General features: G+C 38.8%; 4 protein-coding genes across 8 annotated transcripts; 3 read left to right on the forward strand and 1 right to left on the reverse strand.

Moving 5' to 3' along the window:
* The first annotated feature begins 476 nt into the window (after window positions 1-476).
* On the forward strand, window positions 477-3,472 carry LOC125211747 (RNA polymerase sigma factor sigE, chloroplastic/mitochondrial-like). The gene is made up of 6 exons (XM_048111657.1): window positions 477-618; window positions 1,296-2,015; window positions 2,163-2,309; window positions 2,425-2,661; window positions 2,776-3,039; window positions 3,120-3,472. The coding sequence occupies exons 2-6, from the start codon at window positions 1,299-1,301 to the stop codon at window positions 3,315-3,317; spliced, it is 1,563 nt and encodes a 520-aa protein (XP_047967614.1). The 5' UTR covers window positions 477-618; window positions 1,296-1,298; the 3' UTR covers window positions 3,318-3,472.
* A 384-nt stretch (window positions 3,473-3,856) lies between these two features.
* On the reverse strand, window positions 3,857-6,019 carry LOC125209837 (pentatricopeptide repeat-containing protein At2g21090-like). The gene is made up of 2 exons (XM_048109416.1): window positions 5,123-6,019; window positions 3,857-5,018 (listed from the first exon to the last, which is right to left on the reverse strand). Exons 1-2 carry the CDS (start codon window positions 6,013-6,015, stop codon window positions 3,857-3,859), a joined length of 2,055 nt encoding a protein of 684 aa, XP_047965373.1. The 5' UTR covers window positions 6,016-6,019.
* Window positions 6,020-6,108: 89 nt separating this feature from the next.
* Window positions 6,109-11,318, forward strand: LOC125213301 (polypyrimidine tract-binding protein homolog 2). 5 transcript variants are annotated; one of them, XM_048113765.1, is made up of 12 exons: window positions 6,930-6,987; window positions 7,067-7,129; window positions 7,200-7,276; window positions 7,417-7,477; window positions 8,358-8,420; window positions 8,514-8,587; window positions 9,171-9,263; window positions 9,443-9,500; window positions 9,671-9,775; window positions 9,857-9,938; window positions 10,562-10,674; window positions 10,759-11,318. In XM_048113765.1, the coding sequence occupies exons 3-12, from the start codon at window positions 7,239-7,241 to the stop codon at window positions 11,053-11,055; spliced, it is 984 nt and encodes a 327-aa protein (XP_047969722.1). In that variant the 5' UTR covers window positions 6,930-6,987; window positions 7,067-7,129; window positions 7,200-7,238; the 3' UTR covers window positions 11,056-11,318. The 5 variants fall into 5 exon arrangements, with proteins under 5 accessions (XP_047969720.1, XP_047969722.1, XP_047969724.1 ...); XM_048113763.1 differs by lacking the exon at window positions 7,417-7,477 and adding an exon at window positions 6,109-6,251 and having other exon boundaries at window positions 6,796-6,987; window positions 7,067-7,276; XM_048113767.1 differs by lacking the exon at window positions 6,930-6,987 and having other exon boundaries at window positions 7,066-7,129; window positions 7,420-7,477.
* A 1,203-nt stretch (window positions 11,319-12,521) lies between these two features.
* LOC125215286 (ATP-dependent zinc metalloprotease FTSH 11, chloroplastic/mitochondrial-like) lies at window positions 12,522-19,776 on the forward strand. The gene is made up of 17 exons (XM_048116660.1): window positions 12,522-13,188; window positions 13,276-13,429; window positions 13,845-13,937; window positions 14,072-14,160; window positions 14,331-14,454; window positions 14,669-14,788; window positions 14,870-14,920; window positions 15,067-15,128; window positions 15,371-15,428; window positions 16,063-16,188; window positions 16,270-16,350; window positions 16,940-17,069; window positions 17,380-17,528; window positions 17,944-18,225; window positions 18,389-18,478; window positions 18,568-18,621; window positions 19,368-19,776. The coding sequence occupies exons 1-17, from the start codon at window positions 12,725-12,727 to the stop codon at window positions 19,521-19,523; spliced, it is 2,283 nt and encodes a 760-aa protein (XP_047972617.1). The 5' UTR covers window positions 12,522-12,724; the 3' UTR covers window positions 19,524-19,776.
* Window positions 19,777-20,336: the final 560 nt, after the last annotated feature.

Consider the following 20,336-nt stretch of genomic DNA (forward strand, 5'->3'; position numbering starts at 1 on the left):
CTACATCACTTTGTTATAACATCACATAGATATGGTTACCACCCGTGATTGTCCATCATTTTAATTTAGTTGAATTATGTTGCCGCCGGAAAAAATTTACCAATTACTATTTGAATTTATAATCTTAATTTATTAAGTTTAAAGTTGATGAATTAAAATGAATTTTTTTTAATATGAGTTGCCAATATCACATAAAAAATTAGTATTAAATTTTTTTCTAATATGGAGCTGAGCACAAGAGCTAAAGCTTCCCAATCCCACGGATGCTAGAATATTATCCACAAAAAATATCTCGCCTTCCACTCTCAGCGTGCCACGTCACACATTCACTAATCGGCCACATCATCACCTCATTTGCGCCAACTGACGTGGACACTTGCTTAACCGTCGATCTACTCTCCCGCTACTTTCAGCCGTCCAAGTCTACCTCAAAGAGCTCGTGGCCACCGAAATTCAAGGGAGTATTACATATTTTTTCAAGTTTTTAAGAGCCAAAAACCTCCAATTCCGTTAAGCTCATTTCCTTCATCGCCGGAATATTCCGTCGGCGGCGAGAGAAAGAACCTTCTTGTCCTCTCGACTTCTCGGATTCCAGATCGTTCTTCGGTGCTTGCTCAGGTATTGTTATCTGTACTGTTAATTTGTTCATTGGATTAATGCTCGCTAGAATTGCTTCATTTTAGTCCAACGTTTCTCATTTGCTTAGCTAGTGTTCTCTGTTCTGGTGATTTGTTCATTGGTTTGTGTATCATTCATGGACCGTTCTCTGTAGTTCGTTTCGATTCTCGCTAGAATTGCTTCATTTAGTCCAACGTTTTGCATTTTCTCAGCTAGTGTTCTCTGTACTGGTAATTTGTTCATTTACGATTCGCCGTAGTTTGTTTTCATTCTCACTAGAATTGCTTCATTTTAGTTCAACGTTTATCATTTGCAATGTGAATTGCTAGTTGGAATGCATATCTGATTTTGGTAGTGACTGAGCTCTTGTATCACTAGTGATTTGGCGCTGACGCAAATCAGCTGAATTCCATATGTTTTGTCACTATACGGTGGCATTGCATCTAATTAGTGACTCGTGGTAGAATTTGTATGATACGCGATATGAACTTCTTCGGTATCTATTGCTTCATGATTCATGAAATGATAAGGGGAGAATTTAAACGTTTCCTTCCTTCAAGGCCTTTGGTTTCTTCTTGTAGACTAATATTGATGTCTGCATTTTTTGCGCTTGAAATTTTGGTACTTAGCTTTCATATCATGGGATTGATTGTTCAGCGATTCTCCAATTATGGCAGTGAATGTTTGGAGCTGACAGTTTTGGCATGGGATTTGTGTCTGTTTCGAGCTCTGCTGCACGAACTCCCTTGGAAGTAGGCGTCAAATATTTGTCTCGTGAATCGTTATCTAGAAAACCAATTGTATTATCATTTCAAAAGGATGAAAATAAGAAGTTAGCTCTAATTACGCCTAGGGAACCTGTTGCTTTGCCTCTGGAGACAAATAAAGGAAACCATAAGAGGTTAAGAAAGGGGAAAAAGCGGCCAGAACGAGTAAATGTGGCTTTAACTGACCAAGCATCTCCGAGTACATCAGATTTGTATTACAATGAAGCCGCTGCAAAGCTGGAGTATATATTTAATCAAAGCCCTACAGAGGCTGTTGTTGTTGATGAGGTGAAAGATTGTAGGATAAAGAGAAGGCAGTCACGAAGGATAAGGACTGGAGAAACCGTGGAGACGGAGAAAAAAACTGTTGTAAGGAATCAAAAGAAGGAGAGTAGGTTGACTCTTGAGAAGAGGATTGCTCTCAAGACGAAGAAAGCAGGTGAATCCGTTGCGTCATCTGAAAAAATAAAACACAGAAACCATGACGAATTCGAGAAGACCAATAGGCTTGTTAGGGACTATTCAGCTTCCTCGGACTTGGTTAGCTTAGACTGGAAGAAAATGAAGATCCCTCCGGTTCTTCCTTCATCTGAGCATGCCTGGCTGTTTAAGCTGATGCAACCTATGAAGGTGACTAAACTCTCTGTTGTCAACTTACTTCTTAATTTGAGGAAAGCTACTGAAAAGATGAAGAACATGCATTACATATATCAGAAATGTGCTATGCTACTAGTAGTGTTATTTTTTCGTCTGATTACTTTGGTCTTTTGTCATTAGGAAATCCTCCAAGTAAAGAAGAGTGCACAGAAGGATTTAGGAAAAGAGTTAACTGAAGGTGAGTTAGCAAATGCAACAAATATGAGTACTGTTAAGATGAGGAAACAATTAGAGGTTGGTCGAGCTGCCAGAAACAAGTTGATCAAGGTAATTCATGGTCTTTCTCTCTTCACATTATGCTTGATTTGTGCTTGTTCTTGTTCGATAAATACAGAGTACATGACATTATATCACAAGAATCTAAGTTTTTGATTTCGTGCAGCACAACCTGCGACTTGTCTTGTTCGTCATGAATAAGTATTTTCAAGACTTCGCTAGTGGGCCACGGTTCCAAGACTTGTGTCAAGCTGGTGTAAAGGGTCTCATAACGGGTATTGACCGCTTTGAGCCAAAACGGAAGTTCCAGCTCTCAACGTATAGCCTCTTTTGGATTAGGCATGCCATTATTCGCTCCATGACGCTTTCAAGTTTCACAAAGGTGTCTTTTGGCCTTGAGTCGGTAAGCTCTTTATTTCTGATTATTTTCCAGATCCATGTATTCCTCGAAGAATTGTTTGGTTGAAACATATCTATGCAGCATAAAGCATGAAATAAACCATACATCTTGGTGCAGATCCGAGCTGATATTCACAGAACCAAGCTAATGTTGTCGTTCGAACTTCAAAGATTGCCGACTAAAGAAGAAATTATAGATCGAGTTGGGATCTCCGCTGAAAGATACCATGAAGTAATGAGGGCAGCAAAGCCTATTCTTTCATTGCATGCAAAGCATGCTGTGACCCAGGAAGAGCTCATCAATGGAATCAAAGACGTAGATGGTGTCGAGGGAGATCAAAGAAGGCAACCTGCGCTTCTCAGGCTTGCTCTAGACGACGTGGTAAGTTATGGTAGAATCTACAACTGCATTTGGTGCCATCCTTCCTTTGCTTTGTGGTGATATGATTCTTGCTTGTATAGCTCGATTCTCTGAAGCCGAAGGAGAGCTTAGTGATCAGACAACGGTATGGGCTTGATGGCAAAGGAGATAGAACACTAGGAGAGATTGCAGGAAATCTCAACATTTCTCGGGAAATGGTTCGGAAGCATGAAGTGAAGGCTCTCATGAAGCTCAAGCATCCAGCTCGAGTCGATTACCTTCATCGCTACAGTTTCTAAAGCGAACATTGTTACTGCATACACCAAATATTGTTTAGAAGTCGTCTGTAATCAAAGTTAGGATAATATTCAAATCACGAAATTTGATCAAATTCTGATCAGTTTCTAAGGTTTTAAAACAGAATATTGAGTTAAAATAATCCAATTTTTCTCAATCGTCTCTTCCGTGTACAGAACATCACCTTCTACAATGCTCGTAAGTGTTTTTTCCTTTGTCTTATTTTAATTATACAATGACATTTTGAGCATTACCAGAGACTTTCTTTTATACATGATGCAACAGTCAAGAAAAGTTGAAACTTCATGATTTAAAATTTTATTTTTAAACTTTACGGGACCGATCAGAATTTTATCAAACTTCACGATTGACATTGACTAGCATTCCATCATGGTTTTAGCAATACCTGCACATAAGTATCAGCTGATCTATGTATGTGTATTTGCTTTTTAATCTTTAATTTTCTAAACTTCATTTATTGACATGATGAAGAAGATATATAGACTATAGAGTATAGAGAGAGAAATAAATGAAGAGTATTTTAGTCTTGATTTGAGCTTCCATTCAATCTCAGAGACTCTAAAGTTGCATATATCATTTCAGAATTTGGATGGTTTCTACAGCTAACAGAGAATACATGGCTTCTGCTGTTTATATCAATCCAACTACACCCTGGATCCTTCGTAACCCCCCGTCGTTTCAACGCCTCCCTCACCTCCGCCTTCTTCCCCCACTTCCCCGTCCCCGAATACACGTTCGACATTATAACGCACGCCGCAGCTGAGTTCGCATCCAACGCTCGCAATCTCCGCACCGCTCGTTCTGCCACCTCCGTCTCCATCCAAGACCAACTAGCATGCAGCAGTGTGGTCAGCACAATCTTGTCTGCTGCAAAAGGCACCGACTCCGCAAATTCCTCGGCCTCACGTACCAGCCCTGACCGCCCAAGGAGCTCCACGACACACGTTAAGTGCTCCCGTGTTGGCGTTACACGGTATTCTTCCTTCATCGATCGGAAAATTGCCACTCCATCGTCTAACATACCTGCTCTCGCACAAGCAGACAAGACGGCCACGAAAGTTGCTGCATTTGGCGTCACGCCCCTCTCCAGCATGAGACTGAATAACGACACCGCGTCCGGGCCAAGGCCGTGGTGCGCGTGCCCGTTGATCAGGGCAGTCCAAGCTGCCACGTTGGGCGAAGAGATGCAGCTGAACGCGTCCCTTGCACCTGCAATGCTTCCACACTTCGAATACATGTCGATGAGGGCTGTTCCCGCACAAACGGAGGAGGAGAACGGAGTTTTCGCCAAATGGCCGTGAACCACTTGCCCCTGCTGAAGAGACCCCATGCAGGCACACGCGTGGAGCAACACGGAAAAGGTGGACGCAGTCGGGCTTATGGACGATCTACACATGGTTAGGTAGAGATCCAACGCATTCTCGTGGTGATCGTTGTGGATATACCCTGATATCATCGAGTTCCAACTAATAGGGCTTCCTTCCAACTTCACCTTCTCGAAAAGATCCAAAGCTTTCTCGACCTCACCATTCCTCGCATACACAGAGATCATGGTGTTCGTCGAGCTCAGGATTTCGAGTGGTGTCTCCATAAACAATCTCTTCGAGTCCTCAACTCGACCACACCTTGCATATGCCTTGATCAACTCGTTCGAATCTCTCACGGATTTACATGACATGTACCTACAACAAATTTTAAATTAAACAACATTGCTTTGAACATTACCAAAGATGTCGTTTTGTCGACAGATGTGACAATTGAGAATTGAATCTCCGTGATTTCGTACCTCCAAACATCCATGGCATCATCCACATATTCACAGCTACAATACAGGAAAACCAGGGCACTACAAATTGTGCACTCAAATTCAAATCCTAACTTCACCACAAGCCCATGAATCACCCTTCCATTCATGAGATCACACATCTTACCACAACCTCTCACTACACAATCCAAAGTGAACTCATTCGGATCAGCCTCGCCCCCGTCTATCATCATCTTGAACGCCTCCAGCGCCTTCCAGCACCCAGCCTCGCTCCTCACATGCCCCGAGATCAAGGTAGTCCACTCCACCACGCTGCGCCTCGGCATTTGACGGAAGATGGCCTCAGCCTCGGCCATCGAGTCACACTCGACATAACCAACCAGCATCAAACTCCATAACAAGTCGTTTTCTTCGTGCAATTCGTCGAACAGTTTCCGGGCATCGCTGATACGGCGAGAATTAGCGTACAAGTACATCAACCCGCTCCCGACAAGCTTGAATCTTTCATACCCGGATTTCAGAACCAGCCCATGAAGCTGCTTCCCGTTTGCCAACGACTGCGCCCGGCCGCACACGCTCAGTGAAACGGAAAATGTAGTCTCGTTGAGCTTGACGCCGGAGTGATGCATGAGGGAGATTAATCCTAGAGCGTCGGTGGTGAGATTCCATTTGTAATAGCCGGTGATCATGGTGTTCCAAGAGACAACTGTTCGTTGGGGCATTTCGTCGAACAGTTGGCGGGCATGATCTAAATCTCTGTTTTGGCAGCTTACTGTTATCGCTTTGTTTGTGTGGACGACGGTGGAGTCTGTAGAAGTCTCTTTCCACAGCTGGCGCTTCCATTTCCAAGTAGCGGAGATTGAAGATTGCGATTTTCTGAGTTTTGAGATGTGTTGAAGGCGAAGTATTTGCATAGAGATGAAGCGCTGAAAACATGTTCAAAAAACGTGGGGCTTAGTCACTATAATGGGCCCAACAATTAGGCCCATTATAACACAATAGCTGTCCTAGGCCCAAATACATTATCCCCTCCCTTCCAAATCAATCCCATCCACCGAGGCTACAGAGATAATAATCCCCCAAAAAATAATCTGTCTCTGCATCAGCTGTTCTACGGTTGCGAACCCTAAATTCACAATTATTATATCAGGTAATCGTCGCGGATTTCTTAATTTTACCTTTATTGCCTCATTTTCAGTTCCTTCTATTCGGTTATTCTGTTTTGGGGTTTCTTTTTAGGGTTCTTAAGTTTAGGCGTTTGTATACATATAGAGGTATTTGTTTGAGGCTTTTTCCATTATTGTTAATTTTTGATTTTCCGTTTTTTCTGCAATTAAATTACTACAAATTTGGAAGATCTGCTTTTCCTGATAGGCTGGTACGTTTGATTTTCCTTGCGGTATTTCTTAGCAAGCGGTATTTCTTAGCAAATGAAGCTCAGGATTGCATATCGATCCAGATAGAGCGTTTAAAATAAATTTTCCTGTTTTCTTATTTTGTATTTACTGATTTATGCTTGTGAACTGAATCGGTGGCCATGTACAATTGGATTAGATGCTTGCTACTGACTTGATTCTCAGCTTGGTTTGAGTGTTTTAGTATTTGTTGATGAACTTTTGAAGTCATGCAATGTGGTTCATTTGTTAACAACATAATTGGATTTGAAAAGTTTTGCAATTTTTTTTTTATCACAGTGCGGAATGTCATCAGTTTCCAGTCAACCGCAGTTTCGGTACACCCAACCTCCGTCGAAGGTTCTCCATTTAAGGAACTTGCCATGGGAATGTACCGAAGAGGAGTTAGTCGAGCTGGGGAAGCCATTTGGGAAGGTTGTCAACACAAAGTGTAATGTTGGAGCAAATAGGAACCAAGCTTTTATTGAGTTTGTAAGTCTAATTTTTGCTCGTCTATGAATTCTTGATAATTTCTATGTATCTGATGTAGTTATTATTAATTGTTTTACAGGCGGAACTTAATCAAGCTATTGCTATGATATCGTATTACGCATCATCATCTGAGCCTGCTCAGGTACGAGGGAAAACCGTCTACCTACAATATTCAAACAGGCAAGAAATAGTGAACAACAAGACTACTGCAGATGTTGCTGGAAATGTACTCTTGGTAACAATTGAGGGAAATGATGCGCGTCTTGTCAGTATTGATGTGCTACACTTGGTAAGCAATTGAGCATCCCCAACACAAAGTCAAAGCATGCAAATTTGTGGCAATATAAGGATGTTTTGTTTGATATTATTGTGCCTAGATTGTGGTATGCCCAGCTTAAGCTTTATTTGACAAGAGCCTGAATGAATCAGCAGGAACATGCCAAGGAAATATCTTCGATGGCAGCTTATTGCATTGGGAGAAAGGGCACATGTGTGTTTGTCTTCTTTCTCCTTCCCTAACACTCGCTCTTTCTTCCCTTCCTCCACATTGTGATTCTATCCCTAGCTTCTTAAGCATCTCAAATATTTCTTTTTCCCCTTTTCTTTTTGGTGCCTTGTTATTTTACTTCATAGTCGGTGATTTTCTTTTTTACCATACATAACAGTATACATCTCTAGCATTTATGTTTGGTGTGATTGTTCATGTCTGTTATAATTAATTAATGTTCCATTTTTTTAGTTTCAAAAGGAGATCTCTCTTAACCAGTTCTACGATTGTTAATCGCTAAAAGAGTGTCTGAATTGCAATAATGCAGAAAGCTGGGACTAACTCAATTTTTTTGATTCCTTGTGATGTTGTACCTGAGATTTGAGAAATTATCGGAAATTCTTGCTACTCTCTGCAGAGTGGCCTTGTAATTGTCCAGCCTGGATTTTCCCAGCATTTTAAAACATGGCACAAATTTGACACTATCCCTGTTTTTGTATTTTATTCATAATACGATGACCCTTCTTCAATGTTAGGAAGTTATTCCATGGAGTTCATAAACTGTTACCCAATCCTTTACTTCCTTTCACTTTTGTTCTAGTGGCCCTGCACTTCTCTGACATGAGAGCTATATTCCTTCCTGTTTCCTTCATTGGTATATCTCATTCCGTTCTGTATACTTTAGCTGGGATTTTATTTATTTAATTATTAAAATTTGTGTGTCGTACCTTGTCACTGACCTTCCCTTGGTAAAAAATGCTACTTTTCGAATGTTGAGGATGCTTCTTTCTTTTTCATTTGTTGATGTATGCTACTTATTATTTCAATTAAAATGAATTGTGTACTTTTCTGTTGAATATATTTATTCTTGTTCGTTTTTCAGGTATTTTCAGCCTTCGGGTTTGTTCATAAAATTACTACTTTTGAGAAGACTGCTGGGTTTCAGGTATGGATCTCCAGTTGATCTTCGTTTCAATGGCTTTGTTTCCTTAATGGTTTCTGTCAGTGCCATAACATCTATCGCACCCTCTGCCACCAGGCTCTGGTGCAATTTTCAGATTCAGAGACTGCGACTGCTGCCAAGGATGCCCTTGATGGGAGAAGCATTCCAAGGTGATCTGGGTTTTTATATTTGGCTTGGGATCTACAACTATGCTAAAGGGGTACTTGCGTGTTCCTCACCCCACACTCTACCTCTCAGTCTTTAGCCATTTCTAGTTACTATACCTTTAATAGGAATATGATTAACTGTATCTTTTCTTGACCATGGGTGTCTTACTGCAATGAGTAGATTTAAGAGGGCTTCAGGGTTTAGCGTGACAAGTGTACTGAATCAATGAGTAGGATTGGAGGTGTTGACTGGATGTCCAATACATGCGAAGTATAGACATCAAGAAATTAAATATGTATAGCTTATTATGTAATGATCCTACTTGTTTGTATCCTGGACCATGGTCCTGGGTGTCTTACCTACTTAGCTTGTCTCAAGAGATGACAATGTTGTTGTTCAACATGTAGAATTATTTGGGACATAACTTGAATCAATAAGCCTTCTACCCACGTTCTTCTGATTTAAGTATGTAGAGGTTATTTTTACACTCTACCTGTGAAGAGTCTGTTAATGTGTGTTTTATAAGTAATACATGAGAAATGAAGCATTTCACCAATATTCTGCTTCTGTCTTTATTTTGGCCAGTTATTTGATTCCAGAGCTGGGGCCGTGTTCTCTTAGAATAACATATTCTGCGCATACAGACTTGAGTGTAAAATTCCAGAGCCATCGTAGTAGGTAAGCTGATTTTGTCTTTTTTTCCAGGCTGCATTATTGTAGACCGAATTGTATTAGTGTATTGGTTTCATAACTTCTATAAATTCATATACAGAATATCTTATTTATTTGATATGATCCTTACTCTGTTTGAGCTATCTTTATATGGCATTCATATCTTTATACTATGGTTAATTTAGGGACTACACCAACCCTATGCTCCCTGTTGCTCCGTCAGCTATAGACGCAAGTGGTCAGGTAAATTATTTGCATGATCTGATTCACTAATATGTTCAAATACTTTGCTCCTTAGTTTTTGTGGATGGAGGTATCTGAGTGATATGATTGATGTATATACCCTTTTCAGTTTCTGCTCTCCCTTTCTCTTAAAGTTTCATTACTGAAATTGTGCTTCTACCTTCTTTCAGTTTAGTGTAGGAGTTGATGGGAAAAAAATGGAGCCTGAGAGCAACGTTTTACTTGCTTCCATCGAGAACATGCAATATGCAGTTACCTTAGATGTCTTACAAACGGTACCCATCTTGAAACTTGAGAAAGCCTTTACATTAGTTATTGGATCATTCATTACTGGTGGTAATTTATTTGTACTTCAGGTCTTTTCATCATTTGGGCCTGTCCTAAAAATTGCCATGTTCGACAAAAATGGTGGTCTTCAAGCATTGATCCAGTATCCAGGTAAGATATGGATTTGGCTAGCTACAATTTGTGCGTTTTGCACTTAATTTGGTCTTATAATGAAGTATTAATTGTGTTTTAACTTTTAGAGTATTTCAAAAAAATGTCTCAAACTTCTGTTTTTTCTTCAAATGTCCCCGACTTACAGCGATTCATATCCTCGTAGTCTGAGGTAGCTGCCTCAGCACATCAAATGAAGCCGTTTTAGCAAAAAAAAAAAAAGAAACCCTGATGGTGAATTGTGTCCTCAACTTTTAGCATATTTCAGAAAATGTTCTCAACTTTTAGCATATTCTGGAAAATGTCTCAAACTTAACTTTGAGGGAATTCCATAAAGTGTCCCAACTTTGATTGAAAAAACTATAGTTCGGGGGCGCAACAGCAACACAACATTAAACCCATAATTTTTTGCTAAAACGTAAATTCATGTATTGAGGTGAAACTTTTGTAAAGTGGTGCTTTTTGTGGACTATGCTGAAAGTTGGGGACACTATCAACTTATAATGAATACAGTAATTTCTTGAAAAAACTACGAACTGAAAACACGAAAGAGTGTTTGATTTCAAGGGTTCTGCCTTGTTGTCCTTGCTTCATTCCTTCATCAAGTATTCTACATGCTGCAGATGTGCAGACCGCTGTCGTTGCAAAGGAGGCTTTAGAAGGACATTGCATATACGACGGAGGATACTGCAAGCTTCACATCTCATATTCTCGCCACACTGATCTTAGTATAAAGGTGAGACTCGGAAAATGTCAGATTGAACAGAACTTGGTTCTTTCTACACTTGTGCATTGACTCCAAACCTAATTATGTTTTCAGGTTAATAATGATAGAAGCAGAGACTTCACCATCCCAAATACTCCAGTCCTAAACTCTCAACCCTCAGTTTTAGGACAACAACCATATGCCGGAGGCCCAGGCGGTCCTGCTTACAACGGAACACAATATGCTCCAGGTCCTGATCCTCATGCAACGGGCTGGAACCCAGCGATGCCTCAGCAAATGCACAACTACCCTTATGGAGGCCCCCCACCAATGGGCCAAGGGGCAGTACCACCTCACCTCCAAAATGGGCAACCACACTCGTCTCCGATGCGCCCCTATCATCATCAATAGCATGGTTAGTAAATTGTGGTGCAAGATCGCGAGAGCTCCAAGCAATCTTTATCTGGACATGGTGGTACTGTACTGTTTTGCATATCCATGGAGTTACTTAAAAAGCAAGATTCTGCCTTGATGGCTGGTGTTCCATGGAATGTTGACTATCGTTTTTCTTTGAGTTTTTTTGTTTGTCGAGTTTGTCTTGTAATGTCTATTGATGCACATCTTAGTTCAACTAAATATAAATTCAAAAGAGCAAGTGCAGTTTGGGATGGTAATTGATTGGGTTTGTACGGGGATTGGGCTGTGTCTCAGCTCTAGTGTGGCTGATCGGCTATTGATCATCGCCTTGATAAACTATTGTCTCACCACTAGCAAATTAAACTCTGAGTTTCTCGAGTGGATTCCTTCTTTTGCTCCTTAGACTAAAAGAGTGCCTTGGTAAAGCTCTAGTCTCGCAAGCTCTTCCTTGGGCAAATTCCTCCTTTTTCCTATTCAATTTAGGCCGTTTTCGCTATGAACTAATTCATTTTCTAAGATTTGGAAGAAGTAGAATTAAGCCATAATTGGCCACATATATAATTATATTCCCCTTGTTTAGTACTAGAATTGGCCCAAATATTATACTAAAGAATTTGACTTAATAGAAATATGGATTGACAAATTCATCTCTTCAAGTGGAAAGGTGGAAAAGCGGGGCATATGTGTAAAACCAAGTTCATTTCTTATTGCACTTTTCAATGCACAATCTAATCTTACCTATTAGGCAAGATTTCAATTCTTCCTCAATTGGCATGAAGAATACGGACCCTACTTCAATTGTAAGTCCCCAATAATTAATTAGTGAAGGTGAACACCATAATTTCCCCAATTGAACCAAGAACTGTTCAATTCTTTCATAGTGAACACGCTTAGAGGAGAAACATCTTATCACGCCTGATAAGCTATTGTCACACTAACTAGCTAATTAGGCGCAACCTCTTCATCAAACATATTCCTCTTTTTTGCTATTCAATTTATTAGGGAAGAAACGTCTTATCAATCCTTGGTAATTTATTGTCTCACCAACTAGACAACTTGATGCAAGTTCTGATTGGGCATATTCCTCCTGTTGCTATTGAACTTACACGAGAAGAAATATCGGTCTTTGACCAACCGTAATTTAAATGAAAATCCATGTTCCTCACCGAATAGATTCTTCCTTTCACTCTTCATTTTAGGAGGAGAAACATGAATTGCACTTAATCATTTTGATAACTTATATAATTATGAAATTTTCTTACATCCGAAAATCGGAGCATCCAACTTGTTTCTATACACCTTTTCTTTTTCCACATGAAATAAATTAAAATAATTAAATTATTTTCATCTTTATCCTATTATCTGAATAATCATCATTAAATTTCTGAATGAAATAGTTTTTGAAAGTAACTTAAACTACTCCATTAATGATAGTATCGTTTTGTATGAATTTCCCAAGTCACAATAGTACTCCATTAGCATGGTGATATGCTGACCCTCACCCTCTCATCTCCTCTCTCGTTGTTCCGATTCGAATCTTGTGAGAGTGAGGAAGATACAATGCACACGCCACACTTTCCTGCGCATGCTTCATCGTCCTAACCCTCAATTTCTACGCCAAATCTCCAAAAAATCCACTCTTTGAATCTTTCAAGCACCAACAATGTCAATGTCAATATCACTTCAGGCCTCTATCATCTGCAAGCACTCAATCCCCCAATCAAACCCTCTCCTCCTCTGCCTCTCCCCTCAACTTTTTCATTTCCCCAAAAGATCAATCGGCAGCTCCGCCAAATCATCCTCCCCCCTCAGGTCAAAATTCTTGCGGCATCGCTCCTTCTGCGCCTTGAATTCCGAAAATTCAACCGAATCGACTAGTGGTAGTGATTCCGGAGAAGCGGCCGGCGATGTGAAGAATGGAAGAAGGCTGCCGATTGTTGTTCTTCTGGTCGGGATTTTTGCGAGGCTGAGAGAGGGGTTCGAGAAGCTTCTGTATTCGGATTGGTTCAGCTGGTGGCCGTTTTGGAGGAAGGAGAAGCAGTTGGAGAGGTTGATTGCAGAGGCTGATTCCAATCCCAAGGATGCTGCTAAACAGAGCGCTCTTTTAGTGGAGCTCAATAAGCACAGGTTGCCAAAATTGTTTATGATATACTAACAGCTGTGAAATCATATGTAATGTGAGTTGAACAATGTCGTCTATTCTTGTTTCTGTAGTCCGGAGGCTGTCATCCAGCGTTTTGAACAGAGGGCGCATGCGGTAGACAGCAGAGGAGTAGCTGAGTATCTCCGAGCACTAGTTTCCACTGATGCGATCGCTGAGTACTTGCCCGATGAGCAATCTGGAAAACCTTCTAGTCTTCCTTTTCTGGTACGCGTCTTTAACTTTGTAGCACATAATATATCATTTAGAGTGGCCAAGATAGTTTTCGTCATTGCTCGTTCCTTTCTAAATAGTTTGAATTAGGAAACAATCGCATATTCTTCTCCACATGGATGTTTTAGTTAATTGGGGAGAATGCCAAGATACAGTAGGATCAGGAGACAGGAACAATTAATGTTGATTGAAGTTGGGTTTTTATGGGGAAGCATGTGCCAATTCATTATCTTGTTTGTATGTGGAATGTATTTTTCGGACTAAAAGATCTAAAAAGTTTAGCGAACGATTTGAAGTTCATTGTTGCTAAACAAACACAATTCTTTGTAGTTTGTAGAATGTCCCTTGTAACATTGTATTTTGCACACAATTCTAGTGTCTTGGACTAACTATTGAATATTTTTCATAGTTGCAAGAGCTAAAACAGCGAGCATCAGAGAATGAGGATGAGCCTTTCGCTAACCCTGGGGTGTCCGACAAACAGCCGTTACATGTTATGGTGGTACGTCAGAAAGAGATCTTCCAAAAATGCAGGGATCAGTTATTAGAATCATAGAATGTTTGAATATTCTATACTTTCATATTTCAACTATGCACCCTTTTTTTTAACTCTTAACACCTTCTTTTGAACTGCAGGTGGACTCGAAAATGTCAAGCAGATCATCCCGTTTTGCACAAGAAGTTATATCAACTATTGTGTTCACTGTTGCTGTTGGTCTTGTCTGGTATGAACTTTACTTGCACTTCAATACGAAATTCGAATTGATGTCTTCTGATGTCATTGCTTGTTTCTGGTTCACTTTGTTGGATGAAAAGGTCGATATGATAAAGTGTAGAACTTAGATATTCATCTTACTCTTATTCCTCGGACACTGACATATTTGTGTTTATTAAGGATAATGGGTGCAGCTGCACTTCAGAAGTATATTGGCGGCTTAGGTGGGATTGGAACTCCTGGAGTCGGTTCTAGTTCCTCGTATGCCCCAAAAGATTTGAATAAAGAAATAATGCCAGAAAAAGTAAGTCTTTCTAGATCAATTACTTTCATGTGGCTTCGGCTGTTCAATTTTTTCGTAGCACATTATCATAAGTGAATTGTTTGTTTGATAAAATATTGCATTGAAGCTCGTGTTTTTACTTTAGTTGGTTAGCTGAATGGTTTATTTGACAAGTGTACAACTGCTTTTTATTTGATATAAAGCACAATATAACTTTTAAAAAGTACTGTGGCAGAATGTTAAGACATTTAAAGACGTTAAAGGCTGTGATGAGGCTAAAGAAGAGCTCGAGGAAGTTGTGGAGTATCTAAGAAACCCTTCAAAGTTCACTCGATTAGGAGGGAAATTACCTAAGGTTTGTCGTTTGAAAAAAAAGGAATTATCTTTTCAATCTCATTTTCATCGCTCAGTCCTGTAAGAGGCATTTGAATTTCAGGGAATTCTTCTGACCGGATCTCCTGGAACTGGGAAAACTCTACTTGCCAAGGTATGCCAGTCTATATCGTGATGAAATATCTGTTTACTCTTCGAATCGTCCTCGTACCAAGCAACAAAAAGTGCCCTCCCAGTGAAGGCCCCTGAGTATGACTGATATTATTCTTTTCTAATTATTGTGTTTTCTGTAACTTGAAGGCTATAGCTGGAGAGGCCGGGGTACCTTTCTTTTACCGAGCAGGCTCTGAGTTTGAAGAAATGTAAGGGCTTGTGAAAGCAGTTGGATTTATTTTCTTTCTCACGATAACATAATGATTAATAGTACTGTGCAGATTCATCTTTATAGCCACAAGGCTAATGATCTAAGCAAGTTTTTAATATTTTCAGTTTCTAATTGGCTAGCAGTGATACTGGATTTTGTATGTCCAAGATTTTAAGAATTTTCAATATCAGATATCCCGATACTTGGGTAGAAAATTTACCAATCTTTTTCCCATGATAGGTTTGTGGGTGTTGGTGCTCGCCGCGTAAGATCCCTGTTTCAGGCAGCCAAGAAGAAGGTACAGTGCTTATTCTTCCTGTTCATTCTGGTCATTGAACATCACTAAGTTGTTTATGTTGATGAATTATGCTAGATGGCGACAAGGTTTGGTCCTTAATAAACATAATGGAGAATTGTTTTCTCTGTGGCTCAGATTTTTTTGCTAAAACTACACTCATCGGTAGATAGATTTTGTCATTTCTCCATGACACATATTTTGGTTAATTATTATTTTGTGGATTAATCTTATTTTTCTCGTTCAAGAATCAATATCATCTTGAATAGACAGAATGGTTGAATTATAGTTTTGAATTCATGATGACTATGGATCTTGAATTTATTTCAGTGTGAACATAAATCTTTTTTTTGTAGAATAGATGGACCTCTGCCCCCACCTTACTTCAGGCGTTTCTTTTGGGCAGGGGATTTAAGAAAGTGGTATTTAGTGAATAGTGAGTTAAGTTGAGAGAGAATCAAGTAGGTGAGAAAATAAAATAAGAGAGAGAAATGAGAGGAAAGTAGGAGAGAGAATAGATGGAATACTCAAGTAATGTTGGAAGGAGGGAGTACTTGGTTATTTCTTTCAAGTTTATATCATGAAGTGTATTATCGTTTTTATATCCTCAGTTATCTGAGTTTGTTTATGCATTTAGGCTCCATGCATCGTATTCATTGATGAGATTGATGCTGTTGGGTCTACCCGCAAGCAGTGGGAAGGTCATACAAAAAAAACACTGCATCAATTACTCGTAGAAATGGATGGATTTGAACAGAATGAGGTAAATTCACATAAAGAAGAATCATACTTTCCAAGCGTGTCAAACGCTTTCTAATGGGATCGCAATATGAACTTCTTACAGGGGATTATTGTTATGGCGGCGACCAATTTGCCTGACATACTTGATCCAGCTTTAACAAGACCTGGTAGATTTGACAGGCATGTAAGTATATTTTCACTTATTAGACATTGGTTGATACTGGAATCGGTCCATCATTATCTATTGTGCCTAAGTAGTATTTCTCCAAGTATTATAGTCTGAAATTAGTTGAAAATTATGACAATGCTGGAACAAATTTACCGGTTGTAGACATACCAACATTTTCGGCCTGAAACAAAGTGAATCAGTACATGATCATGGCGATCCATACATGTGTTTTAGGCCCAATATGATTCCTATTCTTACTAGGATTAAGGCTCGCTATAATGTCCATACATAGCTGTTATATTCGTGATTACTTGTGCGTTGATTTCCCAGCAAACATCTGGTGTTGCCAACTTGCTAATAGTTTCAACTTTTCCAAGAGAATAGTATCTGAAGATATAGGCAGCACTCGACTAAATAAAAGAAGGATGTCTGACTAAAGGATATAGCATTTTTTTTACTACTAAGGAAACTATATAACAAGTTTATTTCCTTATTTGGCTATGTTGGGCCTACTTTTGTCTTTAAAAAAATTTCTTGCTTTTGTTCTGTTATTCAAGTGTTTTCATGCCTTGAATTGAATCTGATCTAGAAGATCTGTTTCTAGATTGTCGTTCCTAGCCCAGATCTCCGGGGTCGTGAAGAGATATTGGAGCTCTATTTACAAGATAAACCTTTGGGGAATGATGTTGATGTAAACTCAATTGCACGTGGTACTCCAGGATTTAATGGAGCAGGCAAGTTGCAGTCAGTTGTTTTTCAATATTTGTTAAATTAATGATGATTTAAATGCGGATATATAGCCCAAAAGCATATACCAAATATTATTATATTTCAGTGTTATTTCTCCTTTAAATTTATGATACGTCTAAAATCAACAATACTCAACCAATTTTGCTCAAGGTGTCTTGGGGTTCTCTATAGATCATTTCATGATTATTTTAATCGACAAAAACATAAGAAAAGGACATCTAGTAGGATATATGCCATATTTTCCTTACAAAATTATGGTTACGAGACCTAACTCAAGTCCTTTCTGGTCAACAGATCTTGCCAATTTGGTTAATATTGCAGCCATTAAAGCTGCCGTGGAAGGTGCAGAGAAGTTGAATGCAGCACAGTTAGAGTTTGCCAAAGACAGGATAATGATGGGAACTGAAAGGAAGACGATGTTTCTATCAGAAGATTCGAAGAAGGTTTTACTTATCTCTTTCATGTGTTCTTTATTTTCTTTGTGATCATTTGGTAGTGTGTGCGTTCTCACTGAAATTCTTATGTTTATTACCTTCCCCATCGGCCCATCTTGTTTTTAATTAATTGTACACTTATCGTTGGTAAACCCAACATATGATCTTTTTTCTCTATATGCTGAATAAATTTCTTTATGCACCAAACATGAAGGTTCTGTTGGGAAATAAGCACAAGTAATCACAACCATAATCGAAATAATCACATGAATTGTTTACCTAGTTCGATACAATATGCATCTACACCTCGGGGCGATGCTAGGGATTTCACTATATAATTTTTTGGATACAGCTTACAATTGGATAAATGATCTCTCTGTGCTGTTTTTTATGTTAGTTGTCTAATTTACCTAGTTGATTTCAGCTTACTGCATATCATGAGAGTGGCCATGCTATCGTTGCCTTGAACACCGAAGGTGCACATCCAATCCACAAAGCAACAATTATGCCACGGGGATCTGCTTTGGGCATGGTCACCCAGCTTCCTTCTAACGACGAGACTTCAATCAGCAAGAAGCAACTGCTGGCGCGTCTTGATGTTTGTATGGGGGGAAGAGTGGCAGAAGAGCTTATCTTTGGCAAGGAGCATGTGACTACCGGAGCGAGTAGTGATCTCAACACAGCGACCAAGCTTGCTCAGTATATGGTATTTCCCATAACACATTACCTAGGCTGTGAAATGTACACATTTGGATGCAATATTTCTCATCTTCACTTGCAAAGGAAAATCTGATTTTCTTACAATTTATTTTTATGTGATATACAGTTCTGACAAGAGTAAAACCGTCCTTTTTCTTCTTTTTTCCTAGGTATCAAGTTGTGGGATGAGTGATGAAATTGGACCAGTTCATATTAAGGAAAGACCTAGTTCAGAAATGCAATCTCGTATTGACGCAGAAGTATGCTTCTGTTATGTTATCTCTTGCATTGCATTTAGTAAGCTATATAGTACAGTATTTCCATATTAAATTTTCCTTCGGTTTCTCAGGTTGTCAAACTATTGCGGGAGGCTTATAATCGTGTAAAAGCCCTGCTGAAAAAGGTTAGCTTACATTGCAGGACATGTTTTTTTTTCTGCATGAGACTCAAGATAGCGGTGTTAAGTGTAGAGAGAATAAAGTATGAGAGTGAATAAAGTAGATAAGTAAAATGAGAATAAAGTAAGAGAGATTAACGACTCATTTAACTTGGTTGAGAAAAATTATTGACTCATTGACTAACTTTGGACAAAGATGGTATTTTTCAAGTGTCACTCTTTTTTAGTTTTTACAAACTCCCTAGTCCCACTCTAAGTGACATATTTTTTTTCTTCAGATGTCCCCACTCTAATTGACACACTTTCTAATATAGAAACATCATCATCTCTACTTTATTCTCTCTATACTCAACTCACAAAACAAAACTGTATAAAAACCCGTGCCAAATTAGAATAGCTCCACTTAGAGTGGGATAGAGGGAGTATAATATATATAGCATCATTTGTATTCATGCTTAAAATATAATAGCAGCCACAAAACTGTAAAAGTATACTATTTCCAACTCATTCTAAGTGAAACATTTCATATTCGTAACAAAAATTTATGCAATGTTGTTTTATGAGTTTAAATGGAGAGAGTATAGAGAGCGATGTTTAGGAAACGTGCATCCCCAAAAGAAAAATGTGTCATTTTGAATAAGACGGATGGAGTACAGTAGGATTTATGCATATTCCATTACTATGCTGAGTGGCCATTACTTGATTTTACATTTGTTTATGCAATGTTGAATCTGGTGAAAAACTTGTTGCAGCATGAGAAGGCGTTACATGCTCTTGCAAATGCACTTTTGGAGTACGAGACTCTTAACGCGGAAGAGATAAAGCGTATACTTGTACCTTACAGTGGAGCTGAGTTATTCGTGGAGCCGGAGCAGCAGCAGGCGGAAGAGGAGCTCGTATTGGCTTAAAGCATGGGTCCCTAATGGGAGAGTTGTGTACAGAGGAAGGAAGGGTATAATTAGCTCATTAGCATTCAACATACTTAATTTAACCAATTTAAATCTCATCCCAGAATTTTTTTGTTCTAGTTGAAGTTGGATTAACTATACAAAATTGAAAGGTAGGTCAAATTACATTGGAAAATTGTACCCTGAAATTGGGAGATTTTGGATATAATTTATACTATGAAATACAGATTTATGGGATTTCTGTTTGCTGAGATATGTATTCTTTTTTCTCTAACCATTCCCATGTGTTATTCACTGACTCAAATTTATAAGGACATTAAAATATTCCTTGATAAAGCTATCATATAGTAGTATGATGGTATTCTTATTGAGAAACACAGTTCACATAAAAAATTATTCTTTTTAACACTTTTTTTTGTATAAATAACCTTGAACTTTAGCTATTATCAATCCTTGACTTCTTTTTTCATTATAGGAGTAATTTTTTTATCTCACAGTATCTTTTATGTTTACATAAACAAAAAAGTGAAATAAAATGAAATTTAGACACATCTTGATTAAAAAAAAAAAAAGCAATTCAGACTAGTGAAGAAGAACAAGTCAATACCAACAACATTTCACAAATAGATAATAAGTAGCTTCCAAAATCAAGCCAGTTTTCCATTTTCCCTCAAGAGCTTCGACTTATATATCCTCCACATAAAAATACAAATGAAAAAAAATAGGAAACCAACAAATGAATGAACGAATGACAAAACCTCAGACTCAGCATATCCACATTTGAAAATAATGCAAAATCTGAGTATCAAGAAT

The sequence above is a fragment of the Salvia hispanica genome, chromosome 3 (genome assembly GCF_023119035.1).
Source record: "Salvia hispanica cultivar TCC Black 2014 chromosome 3, UniMelb_Shisp_WGS_1.0, whole genome shotgun sequence".
Taxonomy (NCBI): domain Eukaryota; kingdom Viridiplantae; phylum Streptophyta; class Magnoliopsida; order Lamiales; family Lamiaceae; genus Salvia; species Salvia hispanica.